The 25,451-nt window shown below is 31.8% G+C and overlaps 1 protein-coding gene and 1 long non-coding RNA gene across 2 annotated transcripts in view; both read right to left on the bottom strand.

The window, feature by feature from the left end:
• Positions 1–389: 389 nt before the first annotated feature.
• Positions 390–25,451, bottom strand: part of LOC114327567 (dnaJ homolog subfamily C member 3) — a 33,607-nt gene continuing 8,545 nt past the window's right edge. Inside the window, exons 4-5 of the mRNA XM_028276242.2 lie at positions 14,839–15,777; positions 390–12,101 (exon numbers count right to left, since the gene is read on the bottom strand). Of these exons, the coding sequence (XP_028132043.2) occupies positions 11,955–12,101; positions 14,839–15,777 (1,086 nt within the window). The 3' untranslated portion in view covers positions 390–11,954. The remainder of the gene's footprint in view (positions 12,102–14,838; positions 15,778–25,451) is intronic.
• Positions 18,050–24,239, bottom strand: LOC126889612 (uncharacterized). Its single transcript, XR_007700103.1, has 2 exons — positions 23,991–24,239; positions 18,050–18,190 (listed from the first exon to the last, which is right to left on the bottom strand). It is a non-coding gene; the product is annotated as an uncharacterized LOC126889612 (long non-coding RNA).

Raw genomic sequence — 25,451 nt, 5'->3', positions numbered from 1 at the left:
TGCAGTCTGTAGGTCGTTAGTGCTATATCCAGATCTAAATCCAGCTTGCCTAGGCTGATAGAAATCTAACTTAGCCAGTCTATTTTTGATAATTCTTGTGAAAGGTTTATATAAATGTGATAGCAAACTCCTAGGACGGTAGTTTTTTAGATCTGTTATGTCACCTTTCTTGTGCAATAAAACAATGACTGCATTGTTCCATTGAGAAGGGGTTTTTCCTTGGTAAATGCATTCGGTGAAAAGTTTGGCCAAAACCTGGATAATTTTATTTCCACCTTGTTTGATTGCCTCGATCACTACTCCGTCATCGCAAAGGGTCGAGGCAATTTTGTTTTAAAAAAAAATTAAATATTTTTGGATTGAAGGACAGAATTAATCAAATCTGAATATATCTTATAAATATTTATTTTAAATAATTAATAAAAATATGTACAATGTATGAACAATAATGTTATGGTCTATAAAGATTCAGTCCATGTTTATACATTTTATACAACTTCTATCAAGCATCAAAACAATGAGCCATTTAGTGCAATTCAGGTACTTAAAAACTTAAGAAACTAAAACAAATGCAAAAGAATAATTTAAATTTGATATAGGTATTTTTACATCTTTTATGATAGACTTCACACAAAGACCATTAAACAGTTCTGGTTCCAGTACTGGTTACCACCTAAGGTTACAAAAAATAACAGGAAGATTCTGATGGAAGAATGTCATTTTTATTGGACTATTTTTTTACAAAAACTTTTTCAGTTGAGGATTAGTAGAAAAATACATTACAGACACTTGATTTTTAATTAGTTTTCACTCAAAGAAATAATAAAACGCTGACAACACTGCAGCGGAAGTTTTTCTGCAAGTTTTTGTGTAAGGTATCTACATTTGGAGCAACTGGCGATAAAAATTCAATATTACAAAGTTTTGTTAGTTATCTTTAAATTTTTTTATCTAGTAATCATGAACAAACCCAATCCTTTCCAGTACTACTAAAAATAAACGGATGTAATGTTTGTTTACCTATTTATCACATGTTTAATTTGTCTAGTAATGCCGAATAAATGCGAGGGGGTATATGGCGCTATAGTCACACAGGGAGCGAATATACTTGCCAACTATGAATGTATTAAAATTTATTTAAAAATTAAGACTTCATTTTTTACTAAATAAATACTGAATCTTGTAAAAAGCTGCAGGAACTTCGAGACATATGCATTTGAAGAAGTTCAGTTATAAGTATACTATAGTTGTGGTATGTACAATATGTATATTCTATTGTAGAAATAAAACAATTGCTAAACTGTGGGAGTGTTTATACAATGATGAACCCGCTAATAGAGAGATTTTACACCTCTTAAAATAACCGCTGATTTTGGCTCCGCTATGGTTAACTTTATTAAGCATAACGATTACGGCAACGTTAAAAAGCAGAGTTTTTGCAGCCTGTCAAGTAGGTGTTTCGTGTCATCGTTATCGTTATTTAGACATAACCTCACTTCACAACGTTATTGTAATTTTAAGCATATACTTAACAGTTTTTGATATTTTAATTTATAGGTAATCAAAATTAGAATCTATGTAAATGTAATTTTACCGATTTTTTTACATTCTGGCAACAAAGCAATTTAACCATTACTATAACGATAACGATAAGCACACTTTAAACCTCCGTAAATTACGGAATCCCTTATGTTTAATAACGATAACGGATCATATATTCGCTACTGCGCAGACGTAGTATAACGATAACCATAACGGAATTGCAAAATCTCTCTATTAACCGGCAAAATAACGCAAAAGATGGAAAACATAATACATTGTGAAATAAAAAGAGATGAAACTAGTAGAGGTGAAAATTATCGATATAAACGTATAAATTAACATTACATTACATAGCTTTCCATCTTTAGACGCCTGTGACAGGAGTATTTTATAAGATTCTCCTGCCACAGTGACAGTTGTCATACTCCTCCGATACGTCTAAAGGTGGGAAACTATGTAATGTTAATTTTTACATGTTGTTTATATCGATAATTTGCACCTCTACTAGTTTCATCTCTTTTTACTTCACAATGTATTATGTTTTCCATTCTTTTGCGTTATTTTGCTGGTTATTAACGCGCTCATCACTGTATAAAACAACTTGACTAGAAACAATTTTTGGCTAGTTGCTATTGTTCCCCATTGCTATCCTTGGATATATTACATAACTCCAATGCATAAAAATATACCCCCTAATTGTATGTACAATGTATATTTTTTTCAAATCTGAGATTCTGCTGTCACATGTCAATAGCTATTTATATTATTTTAGTTATAAAGATGGTTTTAAAATGCAAGACTGCTTTAATCAGTAGATATACTTGGGAAGGTCTTGTTTTGTTGATTATGAAAAGGCTTTTGATAGGGTGTGTATAACCAGCATATAAAAATTGTCAAGAGGAATGGGCAGGAGACATAGTCGAATAATTACTGATTTGTATTAGAATCAGGTAATGTTCGAATTGATATAAACAATAAGAAAGAATTAACGTTTTAAAAAGACTGGGACAGGGTTGTATACTTTCGGCGTTACTGTTCAATTTATCTTAGTGACATCATGGAGCACTTTAACAGCTGTGAGTTTTAATTCTATATTATGTAATACAGTTGATCCAGTGTCTAATTTGTTGGACAAAGTATTAACAACTGCAAATGAATACAAATTTGTGTAAACTAAGGAAAATGGATACGGATCACAAGATCTACAGTCGGAAAAATGAAAGAATACCCATGAACGATCACATCAATCACTTATTTTGTATTTGCTACCTTTTTCTATCACAAACGTTTGTTATTTATAGAAAAAGACAGCAAATACAAAATAAGTGATTGATGTGATCGTTCATGTGTATTCTTTCATTTTTCCGACTGTAAGTATGTCCAATTTATATACATAACCTCAAATAATAGGGTGAACATACATAGTGGCGGATTTATTGCCTTGGGGGGAACTTCATGAAACACCAACCAAGACATAAATAATAACGTATATGCATTAAGTTCTCTTAATTTTACTAACTAGCGAATTTATTGGGTTGAATTTGCCTATCTATGGTTTAAGTTTCATGTCAGCTAATATATTTTTATGTTTCAACAATTTTTTTTCTTGTCGGGGAAGGCAAATTCCCCCGTAGATCCGCCACTAGCTGAACAAAGATGGATGTAAATGACAAAGAAATGGAAACATGCGGTTTCTATCCAAAGATAGTTGGATGATTACACGATTTTAACAAAAATACTGCCTACTTAATCAGCGTTACTAATTGAACAAAACGATCGAATTTTTCTTAGAAAATATTAAATAACTTTCTTTGCTTTCCTATTTAAGTGCGCCATATTCTTATAATTAATGGCAAGTTCGAATTTTGGTAAAAGAAAACGGCACTATTGGTGAGCGTGTTCGTAGAATCGGTAAGCGAGTTCTAAGGCATGAGGATCATGCTGAAAATTTGCAAACGTGTAGACAGTCTAATGTATAATAATTACGGTTTAGTTTTACCATATACAGGGTGTTTCATTAATAATTGTCCATATAGTAACTGGAGAAACCTTAGCACAAAATACGAAGATTTAACCTAAAACACTTAAATAAAATGTGGTTACTTACTGAGTTACAGGGTGTTTTATCTAAAAATTTAAAAATTATTTTTGCTCAGCATTTTAAAACTATTCAACGTATCCTTTTCATACTTGGCAGGAAGTGTAGGTACTGCACAAACTACTAAATTATGTTAAATAAACGTTTCTGGCTATTACCAGAGGCGTACGACGGGGGAAAATGAACGGTTGACCCTTTCCAAATTCTACGCCACTGGCGGAATTGTTATTTTAGTTCAATTTTTGGATTCTCCAATACTTTCTATCAAAATAATATTCTCTTCATTCGTAACGATAAAGTCATTAGTTTTCGAGATCTTTGAAATTAAAAATGAAACGACAAGATCATTTTGATTAATGTATTGTGTCGCTTCATTTTTAATTTCAAATATTTCGAAAACTAATCATTTTATCGTTACGAATGAGGAGTATATTATTTACATAAAAAGTATTGGAAAATAAAAAAATTACACTAAAATAGCAATTTCGCCAGTGGCGTAGAATTTGGGAAGGGTCACCCAGCCACTATCCCCTGTCGTACGCCTCTGGTAGTAACTAGAAACGTTTATTTATCTTAATTTAGTAGGGTGTACAGTACCTACACTTTCTGCCAAGTATGATAAAGATACGCGAAATAGTTTTAAAGTACTGGGTACAAATAATTTTTAAATTTTCATCATATGAATCATATCATAAATTAATCAAAATAACTGTGCCATTTCATATTTAACTTCAAATATCTCGTAAACTAATGACTTTATCGTTACCAATGAAGAGTATATTATTTACGTAGAAAGTATTGGAGAATCTAAAAATGGCACTAAAATAGTAATTTCTCCAGTGGCGTAGAATTTGAGAAGCATCAACCATTCACCATCCCCTGTCGTACGCCACTGGTAGTAGCTAGAAACGTTTGTTTATCATAATTTAGTAGGGTGTATAGTAGTCGCCCTTTCGGCCAAGTATGAAAAGGATACGTCGAATAGTTTTAAAATGCTAAGCAAAAATAATTTTTAAATTTTTAGATAAAACACCCTGTAACTCGGTAAAGAACCATATTTTATTTAAGTGTTTTAGGTTAAATCTTCGTATTTTGTGCTAAGGTTTCTCCAGTTACTATATGGACAATTATTAATGAAACACCCTGTAGAATCGAATGAATACGCCTAAATAACAACTCTATCAAGCTCTAAAGACATATATATTTTTAAAACGTTTTTATATACTTGGCTTGGTCTTTGTCGCTATGTCCGCAAATTTTGTAATCCATTTTAAACATACTTCTAGGCTACCTAGGCACCTGAAATTTTCAGAATAGCTCAGAACTCGATTAAAATGCAATATTTAACAGCTATTTTTTTTTATTTTAATCCATTTTGAACTAAATAATGTAATGGCATTTAACTTATATGTCAAATATTAATCTCAATATATTAAATCAAATAATGGTCTAGTGGCTAGGATCCCTGGCTCCCAGGGAGCTCGTTCCGTTCCCGGCTTCGAAAATCCTTTTTGTTTTTAAAATTGACATTTTGATTTGAAAAATGATTGTTTTTATTATACTTTTTATATTGAGCCCTATAAATAATAAAAACGTGGTATTCTAATAAGTTCTTTTTTTTATAAAAGTGTAATTATTTTAGTTTTACAGATATTATATTTTAAGTCATTAAGTAGAGAATTTCTTAAAGGTGAAATATAAGCGCCTTGAAGTGATTGAAGCTATTAATTCGAAAATGGTAATCATATTTTTTGAGTAAATGAATTTTTCTAATTTTTTCGTAACAAGAAGTAAAATATTTCCGACTTTATGATTCCCCCTCCCCCACATAATTTTACTAGGACCAAATATACCAAAGTTAAAAACTGTTTCGTTCAAATATAAAACTCCATTAAAGGTCTACTATTCAGTTAGCTAATAATATTCTTGAAAAACGTATTTCCAGCATCATTTTTTTATAATCCTCCCCATTTTATAATAACCCCTCGTTAGTAATTCCTGATTCTACATTGACCGGTCATTATTTAATTATCATATAATTTATCATAGAAGACCTGTAAAGTATCTGAACGACATCTAATCTGTCATCTTAAACTAGATGGGTTTAAGTATAGTAATGGACCGTGATAGTCGTGACGTCAAATCAATGTTGGCTACTCTGGAAAGGTTTCCAAACAAAGCAAAAATCTGTCAAAAATTCACACGTGGTGTTTGTTTTCGTTTTTATAATTGGAATATATTGCTTGTAGGATGTTTAATTGTTACAAAATGGTTATGTGTTGGGTACCCGTGATTGTAATCAACGCTCATAGTATATTTCCCACCATATTTCCAAATAGGGACTGGTTAAGAACCTGAAGAAACGCAGTAAGTACCATGTAGTGTGTAAATCCTTGATTTTGTGTAAGGACATCTATAAAATTAAAAGCAATATGATTGATATGACTAACAAGGATTGTGTCTTTAGCAAAAATGTGCAGATGATTGTTAAAAAAAAGAATGTGTGTGTACTTTGTACGCACGTAAGAAGTTATACTTCTATTACATATTATGTGATTTTAACGAAATTGATATAATGTACTTTAAACAGTTTATTTATATTTTATTTAAATATTAAACTAATTTTAATACTTACTACTTTCCAAAAATTTTTATTAAGACAATACCAAAAATTTAAAAAAAAAATAAAAGAATAAAACGCACACAAACACATTGAAAAATGCCACAAAAAAAAAATGATTTCTGAACGATAATAATTGTTGGCAAAAATTTTAAATACGCATTTTCTGAAAAAAAAAGTTATATAATAAATATACTTACAATCATAAAATGCATAAAAAAATAAAAGCTTGCATCGGGATTCGAACCCGCGAATTTGGGGACGCTTTGATTCGTAATCGAAGCCTAGACTCACTCATCCAATTACTCATTATTTGTCATGCGGAAAAATAGGTCAACTGAACGTTTTACTGTTTGACAGTTATTCTGAATTTAAATCGAATTATGTAGTTTGATTTTTGTGGAAGAAAATATTAAAATATAACAAAACAGTACGAAAACAATATATGAGATGAAGATTGGTAGAACTTTTGTTGGTAATCAAATTAAGCATGTAAATCAAAGCATTACATACCTACTAGATAAATAAATCTACGCCAAAAAATCATAATTTAAAAATAAAAATCGGACCTAATTTCGGATTTCTCTCTAAAATCCCCATTCTTGAGAAAATAAATTTATTCCAACCTAATCCAAATGTATAATTACAATATGATTATAATAAAAACTACTTACCAAATTAGAATGAGTCCTTGTCCAAAATAGTCCAAAAGTCCAAAAATATATATGAAAACTATTTAAAAAGGCAGTATAACTATTAACTAACTTTTGTTTGTTGTTTCTTTTCACACAAATTTCAAAACGCAACAACCATAAATAATCAAACCACAGCTTTGCCACAGCCGACATATTGAATAATTTTTGACATGTCATTTGAACATCCAATCAGAACAAAGTTATAATGCGCATGCGCCGGGATCGTAGGTTTTAACATATAAAAATTCACCCTCATATCGAGCGTAAAGAAGTATAACTTCAAAAACATTAAATTAAAAATGATTACACAAATTACGTGTATAATCAATTGACAGGCGTCAAACTTTTGCTTTGTTTGGAAACCTTTTTGACGTCACACTATCACGGTCCATTTATAAATATTGAACACTTTGTTTTTTGAATGGTGACATGTAATACAGTGATGAGCGCGCTAATAACCGGCAAAATAGCTCAAAAGATGGAAAATGTATTAAGTTGTAAGATAAAAAGGAATGAAACTACTGGAGGTGGGATTTTACCGGTATTAACTTATAATTTACATTACCATTATGGATAGTTTCCACCTTTATACCTTTAAACGTCAGCTAGTTAACTTCGGTCATAATTCTACATAGTATGACGTTCTTTCAAACCTAGTTTCAATAGGTTATGTACGTCTTCTTCTTCTTTGGTTTATTGGCCTCTACCTGCATGAGTATTTGGCTAGTCCATCGTTTTGGCATAAAGAAAAAATCCCTTATTCACCTACAATTTAGAGTTGGTATCGGACAAATACAACAAAGGTAAAAACTTTTCTCGTTCAGGGATAACTGTCGACCATTACACAATCTGCCTCTACTTCTTCTTCTCGTTCTTTAGTTAATTGGCAATTTTGAATTATAATGGGACAAATACAACAAAGGCAAAAATCTTTCTAGCTCAGGGGCAACTGCCGATCATTACAAGATTCCGTAATGTGGCCTCGGTTTCCTTATCCTTTTTCATCTTTCTGATGACCTCAACATTTGTTATTCTATCTACCCAACTTATTTTTAATATTCTTCGCCAGGTCCACATCTCGAATGCTTTAAGTCGATCGCTTATGTCTTTCTTTAAGGTCCAGGCCTCCACCCATACAGCAACACTGAATTATCTAGTCGTACGTAATTTTTGACATATTGTTCAAATTATTTATTATTTTATCAATTTCATTTCCAATATTTTGCTTTCCTCATAACTACGTTTGACGTTAATACGACATTTTTTTTTCGCATAAAGCAAAAATCAATTGAAGACAATAGGGCTTTTCATTCACAGTCATTTGTTTCTAGCTGTCATATGTCGTATAATCTCTGTATATTAATATTATACACAGATTATACAAAAGCTCGAAACAAATGACAATCGATGAAAAGCCCTATAAAGCAAATGTAAATAAAAACAGTTTAATTCATAGTAATTTTTTTATTCTAAAATTAACTTAATTTCTATTTACCATGATTTTAGACGTCTCGGATTCACTCCTGTCACTTCAGAATTGTCGAAGGTTGTTTCAAATCCCACATTTATGACTTTATTGCAATAATTAAATATTAAAATTTGAAATTATGCAGATATTGTTTGCTTTGAATTACTTAACATTTGTGTTAGTCTTTATTAGAAATGTTTAAAGTCTTCTTCTTCATTTTATGTAGACATGACTCTGTCTGTTTTTCAATGTGCCTACCGAAGTTGTCGTTCCATCTTTTTCGTGGTCTTCCCACTGATCGTCTTCCTATTGGGGAACCGTCTCTCGCTGTCCTGACTACTCTATTTGTTGTCATTCGGCTTATGTGGTCGTTCCATTATATTCTTCTGTTTTTCACCCAGTTATTAATGTTGTCCACCTTACATCTCCGTTGTATATCTGCAGCACTGAAGTAGTTTAAAGTAAAACATGAAACGCTTACTGAAAAAACAATGTCATACTTTCGAAAATAAAAAATTCTACAAAAATAAAAAAAAAGTCCTAAATGAATCTGTTTACAAAAAATGTTCAAATAAGCCACCATAAGCAGCGGAACAATAACCCAGCCTATTGTAAAAATTCCGTCTAACATTAGATAATGTTTCTGGACTAATACCTCTCATTGTATCAGAGATCTTTTCCCGTAATTCTTGGAGAGTATTAGGCCTATCGTCCTCAATTCCATATAGTTTGGACTTGATATACCCCCACATAAAAAAATCACAAGGTGAAAGATCAGGTGATCTTGCAGGCCAGAAAATATCTCCGTGGCCACTAATCAATCTATTAGGAAAAGTAGCACTGAGATATTCCCTGACGATGCGAGAATTATGTGCAGGGCAACCATATTGTTGAAACCATATGGAATCGAAAGGTATTGGTAAATTACGAAGGGCCGGGACAATTTGATTTTGCAGAAGTTCCAAGTATTTCCGCCCAGTCAACATACCGTCTATAAAAAATGGACCTATGACATGATTCCCTATTATGCCTCCCCAAACATTTACTTTTCGAGGACGCTGAGTACGAGCGACATAAATCTGACGAGGATTTCTTCGAGACCAATACCGAGTGTTCATTGAATTGTGACGTCCATGCAGTGAAAACGTACATTCATCGGTAAACAAAACATTCTGTAAAAAATGTTCATCTTGATGTGACATTTCCATTGCATTTTGACAGAATTCTAAACGTCGATATTGATCTCCAGGGAATTGTTCGTTGGATTTATGTAACTTGTAGGGACGGTATCCATGCTTTTTCAAAATTTTACCTACTGTAAATCTTGAAAGTCCAAACTGTTCTCCGAGAAAAGATGTTGATTGAGTAGGATTTTGTTCAATACTTGCACAAATCAAAGTGTCCCTTAGTTCTAAATCTGGGTTTACCTCTCGTCGTCTACGAATTCCTCTTGGAGTAAACACGGATCCATAATTTAAAAAATTACGTACAATAGACTGAATTGTCGATCGTGTTGGTGTTGGCCTATTTGGGTACATATCTCTAAATTGTTGTCTGATCATGTTCTCTGGTAATCCATTAGCATGCCAGACAACAATTTGCACTTTTTCTTCTACCGTTAAAACCATGATTTCCACGAATTGTTTTTTCAGCAACAAGTTTCTGTTTACCGTAGAAAACCACTTCTCGAACTCGAAGTGTTATAGTTTAATTTAACGTTCACTAGAGCCCACTTCAGTAGTTGTATGGAGGAGAATCAGATTAGAAGTTCGGGAAATGCTTCTAAGAATCAGTGCAGCATTTTCATGTGGCAGTTTATGGAATTTAATATTATTTATTTTATACTTAGTTAATTGGCACTCAGTCAAATGGTTTCGTTATAGGTATTTGTGAATTTGGAAATGTTTAGTTTTAGGACCTGATGCTTCTTGTGTGTTTTATTATTTTAGTTTGGAATAATCGACAGTTTTAGTTTGAAATTAAATTTCGGTTTGACGTCTATTTGTGTCAGATGAAAGTTTTTACCTCTGTTTTATTTGTGCCATAACAACCTAAAATTGCCAATTAATCAAAGAAGGTGAAGAAGAAGTAGAAGCAGATTATGTAATAGTCGGTAGTTATTCCTGAGCGAGAAAAGTTTTTAACTTTGTTGTATTTGTCCGATATTAACTATAAATGTAGATGTAGATTATTAATGCCCGGTTGCACCAACAGATCTTAAGCTCCAGCTTAGCTAAGCTCCAGTTATAGATAGGGCCTCCTTGAGTATCACTTACGTTGCACCACAATTTTAGATTCTTACCGTATTATCAATTATATCTATTATTATATTGTGGTATTCTTATTGCAATATATTATTATTATATTATATTAATTCTTATGATATTCTCGACTTAAGCTTAAGATCTGTTGGTGCAACCGGGCATAAGGGATTTTTTCTTTATTCTGAGAGAATGAGCTGGCCAAAATACCCATGCAGGTAGAGGCCAATAAACCAAAAAGAAGAAGAGGTACATAACCTGATAAATCTGAGTTTGAAGAAACGTCATACGTAGAATTAGAATTATGACCGAGGTAAACTAGCTGACGTTTAAAGTTATAAAGGTGGAAACTATCCATAATAGTAATGTAAATTATAAGTTAATACCGATAAAATCCCACCTCCAGTAGTTTCATTTCTTTTTATCTTACAACTTAATACATTTTCCATCTTTTGAGCTATTTTGCCGGTTATCAGCGCGCTCATCACTGTATATTATCTACTTAAAATTATGGCAAAGTGTACTAAGTCTCAGCTAGATCCTAGATCGACCAAATAGTTTTTAAGTTAATGAATTTGTTTATCCCAGAGAGCGATTATTTAAACAACCGTACTTGCCCAAACAGTGACTAGAAAGATCGCAGTCGATTCTTTTAGGCTGCAATTTGAAGATATATTAAAAAATTTTCAACATTTTATCAAAATTGCTGCTAAAAAAACCGTTTGAAAAAAGACTGACTTTTTAAATTATTATAGTAGTAGACTCACTAAAAAGATAGTGAAAAGATCACAATCGTTAAAAAAGAACCTTTTACGATCAAGACTGCAATTTTTTTTCTTACCGTCATATTTCCTCATTTATTGAGGTACACTAAATGATAATCAATTCAAGAAGACACATAGAAGTGACGAATGTCCAAAACAGTGTATGGCACCAAAATAATTTAGTGTGATGGATTTTTTCATATTTTAAAACCTACTGAGCTTCAAGACTTTAGATCGTACAACTGCCAACCTAAATGGCACAAATTTTTGACAGCTTCTACCAGTTCCTGCAAGTATTTCAGCACAATCCTCACAGTTACTACCCGTTTGTGGAAAACAAACATAAATAAATATTATACACCTAACAATTTACGTCTACAAACAAAAACGTAATTTTCTTGGTAGGAAAAATAGACCTAAATTGCACATATCACACAGTATTTACAAAGTGTCGGACGTTAATGCCCAAATTAAATAAAAAATTGTCACTAGAGAGATGTATCGACTCAATTGAAGTGGAACTTGAATTGGAACGGACTACCGTGGAAACTTTGGAAGTGATGGAAGTTTGGCATGTGACTTTTACCCGATTCCGGATCCAGGGGATCTTCGCCGTTGTCGAACTGTCGTCGTTTTTCTTCGTCTGTTAGTACCTACAACAAATATTCACTTTAATTAAGGCTATGGGTACATAATTCGCAAATATTTTACGTGTATCCCTACTTTTTCTGTCTTTACACGGCAAATTACGTGTAGTAAAATTCACACTGGTATGGATATGTACACATTACTAGAATGTCATTCTACTTGAAAATGTCATCATTAATTTAAAGAGATGGGTTTTGAATGTTCTTGGATAACTGTTATTTTTATAATTGGAAATTATTAATTCAGTTAATAAATGTGATAATTTTTTCACTAACTATGTATTCAGTGATTGTAATAATTTATTTGTACAACAAAGACTAATACTCAATCGAGAAAAGAAGAAAAGTGTTAAAGTGATTTTTTAATAATATATTGTTATGGAACGCTTACAATTTTGAACATCTTTAACAACAAAATACTTGGATCACAGAATATATTATCCTGATGTATTCTCTGCTTGGATCTTCCACAAATAATACACAATAAATAACTTTTTATTAAGTTCACGTCTTAAATCAATTATTTATCAAATACACTATATTTCAATAATATTTAATCAATAACTCAACATATTCCCGATGCAATGTCAAATATTTAAAATTGTCACTGATTGTCAGTGTCTGACTGACAATATATGCTGACAATATTATATTCGGCTGAGTGCGTTTTAAGACAAAGATAGATTTGGAAAATATTACCACGGCATTGTGTTTATTTTTTTCGAATCCTGAAAAAACCAATAAATATTTTTGAAAAATTTAAACGCAGAATGAAAGACTAAATTATTACCGAGGGCCGAAAGTCCCTTAGAATAAATAAAAAGTTTATTTTGAATGATATATTTGAAATTAAAAATCACACTATATTTTCTCTTAGTTTTTCACCCCTGTAACTTATTAAAATAAACATTATAGAAGTTCTCAGGGACTTTCGGCCCTCGCTAATAACGTGATCTTTCATTCTGCGTTTAAATTTTTCAAAAATACTTATTAGTTTTCTCAGGATTTGAAAAAAATGAATCCCCATTTGAATAGCATTGCAGCCGAAAATACGTACCGATCCTCTTAAATGTATGTAGAATTGTAAATATTTTATCTTATATTTTTAAGTATCCTGTATATAATTTTTCTTAATTATTATTACGACAATAATTACTTATATGCACAACAGCAATGGATTATTGATGCCATATTATTTTATTTATTATCAAAATTTTCAAAAATGATATTGCTAATTTTCTTTATATTGAATACAGGGTGAGTCAAAACGCAAGTACATTATTTTCTCAGTAATTTTAAATGGAAAACCCTGTATTTTATATTACTATCGAAAAGTACCATTACCGTACTTTAATTCTTATAACATTCCCTATGTCTAAATTTATTAGTTTTCGAGATATTTTAATTTTTCAGAGCAAATTATTAATTAGGGGTCTAAACCTTTCCAAATTTTAAGTAAGCCACGACTGAATTGTCTAAAACTGACAATTTACGATTAATGATTATCAATCCGGTAATCAATGTAACAATGTAGCAAATAGAGAAAGAAAAATAATTTATTAGTAATAAATTTTACAAAAAAAAAACACAACCACAACATACAACATTTTTGAAACAATTAAAAACTACGTTTGTATGTAAATGTAACAAATAAAGAAAGAAAAATAATTTATTAGTTATAAATTTTACAAAAAAACACAAACACAAAATAAAACATTTTGTGAAAACAATTAAAAACTACTATTGCATGTAAATGTAACAATGTAACAAATAAAGAACGAAAATAATTTATCAGTAAAAAAATTTACAAAAAAAAACATGAACACAAAATACAACATTTTTGAAAAAATTAAAAGCTACTTTTATTAAAATATTTTAAATATTTAATTACATAAGGTGTTCAAAATGACCTCCTTACACATTTATGCATGCCTAAAAACGGTCATTGAAGAGTTACTTACACTACGAAGCATTGGTAAATTAACACTTCGAAATACACTTTGTATTCTATTTTTCATATCACCTATTGCTGTTGGAGGCATTTTATAACCTTCATTCTTAAAGTAACCCCAAAAAATCAGTCCAGTCCAGTAAATTCTGGTGCTATGGGTGGCCGGCCACGCTACTCGAAAACTAATAAATTTAGACATAAGGAATGTTGTATACAATGGTACTTTTCAATAGTGATATAAAATACAGGGTGTTCCATTTAAAAATTACTGAGAAAATAATGTACTTGCGTTTTGACTCACTCTGTATTCGATATAAAGAAAATTAGCAATATCAATCATTTTTAAAAATTTTGACAATAAATAAAAAATATTGCATCAATAAACCATTGCCGTTGTGCTTATTTTTATTTATACAGAAAGTTGAACTTGTTACGATTTTCATATAAAATTGGTTATAACTTTGTAAATACCCTGTATACCATAACAAACATTTATATTTTTGTGATGGAGAAGTTAACAGGATTTCGAATATAAAATAAAATATAGGGTGTTCCACTTAAAAAAAACATAAGTTTGGTCTGCCACTGTGTTATCTAACACCCTGTAACATTCTAACTAATTTTGTAATGTGAAGCTCAAAGTTGGTTAAAATTTTTGTTATTAACTTTTATCGCTATCTATTACTATAGCGGATCTACGGAGCTTTATCGCACTAATCAATCACCATGTATAGAAAAAACAAAAACAAAAGAACACATTGGTGAATATACTAAAAAAAATGGGAAACTTACTTCTTTAGCAGCTGCAATATCGATGAATTTCTTTTCGGCGATTTTCTTCATCTTCTCGTCTAGTTGATAATTATCCGGATGCCATTTTTGTGCCATTTTCCTATAAGCTTTGACAATTTCCTTTTTACTAGCCGTCCTTTTGACTTCCAATATCTTGTAATAATCCCTCTTCTCTGCTTGTTTTTGTCTATTCTCGGCCTTGTTGAGTCCTTCTTTGGCTCTCTCAAAGTGTGAGTCGACCTCTAGCGCTGATCTATAGTCTCTAATAGCGTCGTCGTAAAGCTCCTGGTTTAAATAAGCTTCTGCTCTATCACAGTAAATGTTGGGGTCATCATTGTAAGCTAAGGCTTCCGTGCAGAACGTTATGGCTTCTGAATCCTGTTCGTCGCGAGAGTAGCATGCGCAGAGCAGCCTTTTGGCTTCGTAAATGATGCTCGCCACGTCTTTCTCGTTCTTCAAGGCTTTGTTGGCTGATTCTATACATTGTGCGTATTCTTTATTTTCTAATGAAGATTCGGCGTCTGTTAAAAACTTCTCTACTTTTTTAATTTTCTTATAAAATGGAAAACAGTCTTTGTGCTCTGGATCCAGCTTCAAGCATTCTCTGATAGCTTTCAACGCTTCGGTAGCCTGTCCAGCTTTGTATAAAAGTTTAGAAAGTTTGAAGAATCCGTCTGTGTTGTCGCTCTGCAGTTTCGTAGCTGATCTGATGTCCGATATGGCGGCAACTTCATCCCCGTTTAGCATGTGTAGTTCTGAACGGAATTCGTAGAGGTCCGAGGCCCACGGACTAACTTCCATGACTTCGGTGAGGTAATGAATGGCTGATACGTAGTCATCGCGGCCGTAGTAGTACTCTGCGCTACGTTTCTTCTCTTTGGTCGGGTCTATTCGCAGGATAAGTTCATTTGCTTCAGCGTTGTATGGATCACTTTTTAACTAAAAAAGAAAATGATTATCAATTAAGAGATACAAACAACTGGATGACGTTATGCATAACTCGACCAAGCGCCAAGACATAGTTTTGAGATAAATGGCTTAAAGTTTTTCGTTTCTCAAAAATGCATTCATTAACATATTTGCACAAAATTTTAACAGAAGAATGATCACTTTAACTCTTTTTGGTTGCAAAGTTTCAATATAATAGCACCTACCATATTCTAGAAAAAAAATGTCGCCTGGTCTACTTATGCTTTAAATATATTTTAGGAAGTTTAGCTGTTATACATTACTAGACCAACTACCATTTATGTCATTTGGTCTATTAATGCAAAACAAAATATTGCGATATGCCTTTTGTAATCACTAAATAAATAAACTAGTATTTTTTTAATTTATAATATGTTAAACGTGTATTGCTACAACATAATCAATTCAATTATCATTAAATATATTTTTTGCATTTTATTGCTCTAAATTTATTTTACCATTCAATAGCGTTAATTCCCATGCAGTTAAAATTATATCAATAAAAAATTGGAGAGTTTTTTCAGCTCTTGACTTAAGCCTGCTCATATTTGAAGATAATTCCTCAATTTAGAAGTTTAATAACGAATAATACACAATAACGAATACAGATACTTTTATTTGCACAGACAATGCAATATTTGCTTGCACATTAATCCCTTAAGAGGATCGGTACGTATTTTCGGCTGCAATGCTATTCAAATGGGGATTCATTTTTTTCGAATCCTGAGAAAACTAATAAGTATTTTTTAAAAATTTAAACGCAGAATGAAAGATTACGTTATTAGCGAGGGCCGAAAGTCCCTGAGAACTTCTATAATGTTTATTTTAATAAGTTACAGGGGTGAAAAACTAAGAGAAAATTTAGTATGATTTTTAATTTCAAATATCTCATTCAAAATAAACTTTTTATTTATTCTAAGGGACTTTCGGCCCTCGGTAATAATTTAGTCTTTCATTCTGCGTTTAAATTTTTCAAAAATATTTATTGGTTTTTTCAGGATTCGAAAAAAATTAACACAATGCCGTGGTAATATTTTCCAAATCTATCTTTGTCTTACAAAGCACTCAGCCGAATATAATATTGTCAGCATATATTGTCAGTCAGACACTGACAATCAGTGACAATTTTAAATATTTGACATCGCATCGGGAATATTTTGAGTTATTGATTAAATATTATTGATATATAGTGTATTTTTGATAAATAATTGATTTAAGACGTGAATTTAATAAAAAGTTATTTATTGTGTATTATTTGTGGAAGATCCAAGCAGAGAATACATCAGGATAATATATTCTGTGATCCAAGTATTTTGTTGTTAAAGATGTTCAAAATTGTAAGCGTTCCATAACAATATATTATTAAAAAATCACTTTAACACTTTTCCTCTTTTCTCAATTGAGTATTAGTTTTTGTTGTACAAATAAATTATTACAATCACTGAATACATAGTTAGTGAAAAAATTATCACATTTATTAACTGAATTATTAATTTGCAATTATAAAAATAACAGTTATCCAAGAACATTCAAAAGCCATCTCTTTAAATTAATGATGACATTTTCAAGTAGAATGACAATCTAGTAATGTTTACATATCCAGACCAGTGTGAATTTTACTACACGTAATTTGCCGTGTAAAGACAGAAAAAGTAGGGACACACGTAAAATATTTGCGAATTATGTACCCATAGCCTTAAGTGTTAAGACATTAAGTGTTAAGACATTGTAAAATGAGATTTACTTTTTAATAGCTTGCAGTCAGAACCATTGACAATCGATACTAATTGAATTTTGTAGAATTTTCAGTATTTTGTTTTTATACAAAGCGTTAGGGTATTTGAAGCAGTCTGAAGTGAATCGTGTTTATTCTTAGAACTATTTTATGCCTTATATATAGAGAAACGCTTAGTTTAGCATAACCAGACCAAAGACGCTTAGTCGGTGCTTAGTCTACTATTGCAAAACTAAAAATGGGCGTTATGGATATAGTCTTGTTATGCAAAACTAAAAACCTTTAATAGACAGAATGTCGCTTGGTTTAATTTTGTTTTTCATAGTAACCGTTAACGTGACCATAACAGGGATTTTTTCCAAGATAGTTTTAGCTATGTGTCACCAGAATCCGCTGTTATCTCGATTTTAAAGAAATGGCGCTTGGTCGAGTTATGCATAACGCCGTCCAACTGTCGTTGAATATTTCTCACAAACTATATAACTTTTAGTCATTACACTACCGACATTAACCTTTAACTACCCGCGCATCAAGTTATAACATAACTACACGCGTGGCGTACTTTGTACGCCACAAGAAAATATACTTAAAAACAGCGGATTTGTTTAATTTTTTTTGAAAAAATACACTTAGTTGTTTGTTATAAACCTTTTTTTTTTTTTTTTTTTTTTTTTTTTTTTTTTTTTTTTTTTTTTATAATTGGCTTTGGCATGAACCAATTAGCCAGACTTATTTTTTATTTATGAAATATAAAGGGAGCATTTTTTTTTTTGATCCAATATAAATAAATTGATTTTTCAAATTCTCACACCCTAGGATAAATGTTATTGTGTTAGTAAAATGTGTGTTTCTGTTTAGTGCATTTTTTTATATGTATATTTTTTTTTATTTTTTTTTAATTATATTTTTGTTTTTTTTTTTAATGCTTTATTTATGTAGTATTTTGTTTAGTTTTATTTCCTTTTTTTTTTTTCATTGTTTTTTTTTTGTTTTTTTTTATTTGTTTATCATTATTTTACTTTTTTTTTAACTTTTTTTTTTTAATTATTTTTTTTTTGTTAATTTTTTCGTGAACACACTTACAATAATATTTTGTATCGCAGAATTGCTTACAATGGTGTTAGTTTTTTACAATTTCATTTTGCAACGAATTAAATGATTATACAAACATTGATATAAGTTAATATTATTACTAAAAATTATACAATTTAGACTGGTTGGCAAACAAAATTTGAGATTTACCATTTCTTCGAAAAATGATTCTATGCTCTTCTTATTTCTTGAACATTCTAGGATTACATGGTTCATATCACCAACTTCTCCGCATGGACAATATGGGTTTTCATCCAGTCCTATTTTATATTTGTACAAAGGAGTCATAGCATGATTAGATCTTATTCTGTTTATTGTAACAATGAAGTTTCGTTTGGTTAATTCATGAAACCAGCTTTTCAATGGTATGTTATTTTGGTGGCCGACATAGTTAAGCCCTGTGACTGATGAATTATATTCTTGCTGCCACAATTGTTTTAAATGTGAAGTAAACTTGGAGGTAAGATCTGTATATGGAACAATATTGGTGGTTAGATGGTAGCCTGTGTCAGTGGCTGATTTGGCTAGTGTATCCACTGCATCATTACCTTTTATTCCTGAGTGCCCTTTAATCCACACTACAGTTATTGTTTTCCTTTGTTTTGTTGCTTCAAAGTTCAGTTTTAATATTTCTGCCTCTATGTTAGTAAGGTTTTTCGATGATTTCAAGTTTGTTATTCGGTCAACTGCACTTTTACTGTCAGTGAATATAACATGATTCTGTGTGTTTCTCGACTGGACGTATCTAAATGCATTTGCTATGGCAATTGTTTCGGCGGTATATATGGAACACTCATCTGGTAGCTTGAACTTGTAATATTGGGAAGAGTTTGCGTCATAAAAGGCACAGCCTACTTTTCCATTCAACTTGGATCCGTCAGTATATATGTATTGGTGTTCAGGCCATCTTCCATTAATGGTTTCTAGAAAGTTTTCTTTTGGGTCCAGGTAGTATGTTTTTATATGTTTTGAAAAGAAAACATGGAGAGGTTCGGTGAAGATAGGTATAGTTTTGTTGATAGACAGGGAGTTAGAGATTTGTGCCAGTGTGGTATAGCTGTTTACTAGGAGTGGAGTAGCTTTTGAGTGCCAATATGGATGGGTGAGTACTAGGACAGTGAGGTCGTGAATGTTACGAAGATAGCTGGCTTCTTTGGATATGGCTTTAGCCATAAATTTATGACTAATTAGCTGCCTTCTGAAAGATAGTGGAGGTTCTACAGATTCGACTTCTATAATATTTATTGGGGTAGATTTAAGATAACCAAGACATATTCTCAAACTTGTGTTTTTCTGGGTCTCTATTTTGTTTCGGTGAGTATGTGCTGCTGTTCCATATAGGTGACTGCCATAGTCTAATATACTTCTAACCATTGTTTTATAGAACAGTAAAGCGGTATTTGGATCTGCTCCCCATTTGGTATGGCAGAATGCTCTCAAAATATTCATAGCGTTCTCGGTTTTTTTTATTGCATGGTGGATGGTATCTTTCCACAGTAATTTTCTGTCCAAATAGAGTCCAAGGTATTTAACACAATTTTTGATTGGAAGAAGATATGGTCCCAGTTGTAACTGTACTTGAGTTATGTCCCTTTTTTTAGTAAAAATACACACTTCAGATTTTTTTTCAGAAAGAATTAAGTTGTTTGAATCTAACCAGTGCTTAACTGACCATAGGTTTGTGTTTAAAATGTTCTGACAATTTGAAATAGTAGTACCGTTGGTGTAGATAACTATATCATCAGCAAACTGTATCATATTCACGTTATTCAAATTTACTTCGAAGTCCATTGTATATAGTATAAAAAGTAGCGGGCTGAGTATGCTGCCTTGAGGGAGTCCTAAATTCGATGTTCGGGATCCTTGAAGATTTTGGTTTAATTTTAGTGAAAGTCGTCTATCGGAGTATAGTGAAATTAAAAATGAACATATTTCATGAGGTATTCCTATTGATGTCAGCTTATGGTATAAAATGTTTAAATTTACGTTATCAAAAGCCGAGGAAAGGTCAATAAAAACTGCAGCTGTATGTTTTTTTATTGTATATCCTGTCAGTATATCTGTAACGAGAACAGTAATAGCTTCGAGAGTGGACCTACATTTCCGGAAACCATATTGTGAGTTTGGTAGGATGTGTTCAAATTCTAGCCATTGTTCTAATCGATTCTTTATTATTCTTTCCAAAGTTTTAAGAATACAAGATGCCAGGGATATAGGTCTGTACGAACTTGAGAGGTCTAGCGGTTTGTCTTTCTTTTTAATAGGTAATATTATATAGTTCTTCCAGCTATCCGGAATAGGACTTGCACCAGTCCAGATACTATTATAGATTTCTAATAGAGACTTTTTATGTTTAAATGGGAGGTGAAACAGCATGGAGTAAGTTATATTGTCCTCGCCTGGTGAAGTATTATTAGATAGTTTCAACGATCTTTCTAATTCCCACATCTCAAAACGTTCAAGTAAGTACAAGTTGTTTCTGGGAACAGTTTTTAAAGATAACTGATTGTATTCTATGCATTCTTTTGCCCAGTCTGGTGAGATTGTGGCATGGAATTCTTCTATCCAATTCGCTTCCAGATCAATAGGTAACTTATTCTGCTGCTTACGATTCTTAAAACTATTTACCTTTTTCCATACTTCAGTGATGGGAGTTGTCTGATTTAGGCTCTCAACATATTTCCTCCACTGAACTCTTTTTGTTTCTTTGAATGTTTTTTTTGCGATGGCATCAACTCGTTTGAATTCAAGTAAATTTTGTATGTTTGGGTTTTCTTTCCATAATCTGAAAGCTTCTTTTCTCCTATGAGCAATGTTGTTGCAGGTCTCATTCCACCATTGTTTTGGTTTGTGCTTCCAGTACTTATTTCTTATTATTGTTCTTTTCGGGATACAAATGTTTGCAGCTGAGTTTATCGTGTCTATGAAATTGTTGTAGTTACATGCGGTGCTCATTTCCTCTAGTGTTGTCGTGTACAGATTCCAGTTGGCTCTTTTAAGAACCCATATGTTGTGAACTGGACCATAGGTTTGTACGCCTGAGTCAGAGTTATTAAACTTCATATATATAGGAAGGTGATTGGATCCATGAGGATCCTGTATGACTGACCAAGATATTAAATGTACTATGTCTTGCGTACAAATAGACAGATCAATGGCACTTTTTCTACCTGACGTAACAAGTGTGGGTGCACCATCATTGAGATACACAAGATTGCAGTGATTAATAGCATTGAGCAAAGAAACACCATAGACATCATTAAACTCACAACCCCAAGAAAGATGATGAGCGTTGAAATCTCCAGCAATTATAAAAGGTCGTGGTAAGTTTTCGAAAAATTGTATCCATTCTCTTACTTCTATCCGAGTCTTTGGTTTAATGTATATTGACAATATGTACACTGCTTTGTTATTAGGTAGAAGTTTCACTTCGATGCATGTACACATCATTCTTGCTGGTTTCTGTACTACGACTTCTGAAAATAATCTATTGGATTTTACTAGTATGGCTACCCCACCGTAACCATCCATACGATCTGACCGAACAATATTATAACCTTGGAAGTTATAAAACCTTTCCTGTTTGAACCAGGTCTCTGACAAAGCTGCTATGGTAGTTTCTGTTGTATTTAAGAGATATTCTAAGTTTTCTTTATTGCCAACTGCAGATCTGCAGTTCCACTGTAAAATGTTGAGTTTGTTTATAGCTGAGAAGACGACGAAGTAGTTGGTATATTGTGCACGTTTAATAATTGTTTACTAATTAATATTTGCTGTAAGTCTTGTTTAGTAACATTGGGATTATTAGTTTCCCTAAAATTTTTAAAAAGTTCGGTAACAATAGTAAAAATTATATCTAAAATATCAGAGTTTGACTCTGTTTGTAGCGTGTGAGAATTTGAATTTAAATTATTTTTATATGAAGGACTATTTATAATTGGAATATTAGTTCCTGATTGTCTAAAGTTAAATGTGTATTCTGGATCTGACTGTGTCAAGACAGGACTATTTGGTCTCTGCCTTTTGCTGCCTTTAGAAGATTTGACGACTGTATATTTATTATGATTACTATTGGCCGAAAATGTGAATGGACGAGTAACAGAAGAGCTATTTAAACTTTGGTTAACAAGAGGGTAATTAGAAGAAGGCAAATTTTGTTGATGAGAATCTTTAATAATGTTATTTGATGTTACGTCTGCATAAGATTTGCGGGGAATTTGTTTGTTGGCATCATGGTAATTAATATTACTATTAGTCATGCATTCTTTAATTAATTTCTGTCTTTTGAATTCTGGACATGACTTAAGATTTGTTGTGAAGTGGTCTCCCATACAACTAAAACATTTTGGGGTTAATGCTGTTTCCTGACACTCTTTTGTATTATGGTCTTTCTGGCAATTGTTACAACGGGGGTTACTCCTACAATGCTTCCCCTGGTGGCCAAATCGCAAACAGTTGAAACAAAGCAGGACTTTTTGTTGATATGGTTCAATTTCTTTCAACACCTTATTTATAGTAACGTATTTTGGAAGTACTTGTGTTTTAAAGCTTACTACACACGATTTAGTAGGAACATAATTTATTTTATCATCGGTAACCGTTTTTCTATTTATTCTAGAAACGTTTACTACCTCAAAATTAGAATTTATTTCGAATTTTTTAATTTTATTTTTAAGATATTCATCGGAGAATTCTGTTGAGACATCCCGTATAACACCTTGTCTAATAATAATAAATTTAGGTATATAAACATCCAAATTGTTTTTAACAAAAACCGGATCGTCTTTCTTGTCGATAAGGTAATTAGCGTTTTTAGAATCCGTAAATTTAATTCTTAATTTATTTCTGCCAATTGTATCGATACTAATTATTTTATTATCTAATTCTGGGAATTTTGTAAGAATAATGTCACCAATTTTTAATGCATTAAGTTTACCTTTAAGATCGCTATCTTTATTTTCAACATATATATGGAACGGTCCACGGTCATTTATGGTATACTTAAAAATTTCTTTTTGTTTGTCATCGTTAGATTTAATAGGATCGGAAGTACTTACAGTTTGGTTGAGTTCAGCCTTACTAAAACCTTTAAAATTGCTAGGGGATTCCATTTCAATATCTGGACTACTAAGGGTGGTATTGGGAGGTCCATCAGGTTCAGGGGGCGGTTTACCGCCCGTGTCCGCACTCATTTAATTAAAAAATAGAAACAAAAACGCGAGTTATTAGTCTATATATTATTTGAATAATTATCGATACTTATTATTCGTATTTGTAAAGCGTTTAGATTACTCGTCAGCACCGGCTATTGACACGTCCGACTCACACGAGAACTAAAACTAGAATCGTTATAAACCTTATTCGGCATCAGTGAATACTTGGAGTTCCTTTTCAGTAAGCCAATTGGGATTTATAACTGGAATCATGGAATAACTGGATTCCATGATAAATAAAATTACTAATAAAAAATTTTTCTAAATGTGATTTTTTACAGGAGAAAAAGTATTGTTTACAAAGAAAAATATATTTTTTGCCATAATGACTAAAAAACAATTAAAATATGTACTTATATTACGACTTATAGTAATATAATCCTGGGGTATATTGTCCACCACCGGAAACAACAAATAATAAAATGTAAATTACGATCTTTCCAGAACGCCGATTATAACGAAACTAAAACCAAATTGTAAAGCACATTCCAGTGATAGGTTAGAAAAATAAGCAAGGTCAAAAATTAAATTTTTAAATATATTTCCAGTAGAATTCTTTTATCTGGCGTACAAAGTACGCCAGCGCGTGTAGTTAAAGGTTAAGAATATATTATAACCCAGTGGCGTAACTAACGCCAATGGAAGGAGAAGACCTGGCAATAGAAGAGCTGATAAACTTGCCAGAATGACATCAATCTAAGGGCTGAAGGAAAAAAATCGGGAAATGGACTTCAAAATAGTTAACAGAAAAATGAGATAAATCTTGACCTAATTGCTATACATTATCAGTTTTGTAGATTAATATTCGTGTTGCTGAAAAATGTAATATTAACCGTTAATATTGAAGTTTGAATAGAAGTGTATTATTTCTGTAAAGTAAAAGATGGTTTTGCTTGTTTTTGATTCAGAGGGATGCACAATCGCTGGACAGCTGTTTCCACCATTTCAGGCTTCCTCAACAGCGCTAGCACACCTATAAATCTAAAAATAGCTCGACCATCTATTTAAGGGAAATTTCAAAGATCATTAAAACCCCCATTGGGACGCAATCCAGTGACATCTCTTAGACAAACTGAAAAGTCTCAGATGCAGAATTCACCATTATAATAAAAATTAAAATGGTAAATAGTTATTTAAATCTGAAACTTTTCTTGTTGAAAGTTCTTTCTGGTACATCCTTAATCTGCGACTTTTACAATTTATAAGACAGCCGACGACGAATATAGAAAACAAAAAGGACTCTACTATATGCAGTCACATTCCGTTTTCATTCGTCTAGGAAAAGGACAGAAAGAGGATAGAAAGTTTGTGTATTATTTCTATAATTTTATAAGTTGTATATAAAAACAATTTTAGTTAGCCAGTGTATCAGAATTGAGTTTATGTGACGTTTATTGTGTTTGTTTTACTATAATATATAATTAGTTTTATTCGAATATTCAACATCAATATTTATAAATATCCCATCAAACTTTGTGACAAGTTTATCAAACAGTGGCTAGATCAGCCAACATTTTATTTCTACACCTAACAATTAAAAACGATGTTACACAGGGTGTCCCGAAAAGATTGGTCATAATTATACCACAGATTCTGGGGTCAAA

The sequence above is a fragment of the Diabrotica virgifera genome, chromosome 8 (genome assembly GCF_917563875.1).
Source record: "Diabrotica virgifera virgifera chromosome 8, PGI_DIABVI_V3a".
Taxonomy (NCBI): domain Eukaryota; kingdom Metazoa; phylum Arthropoda; class Insecta; order Coleoptera; family Chrysomelidae; genus Diabrotica; species Diabrotica virgifera.
This window is presented reverse-complemented; position numbering and strand designations above follow the sequence as displayed.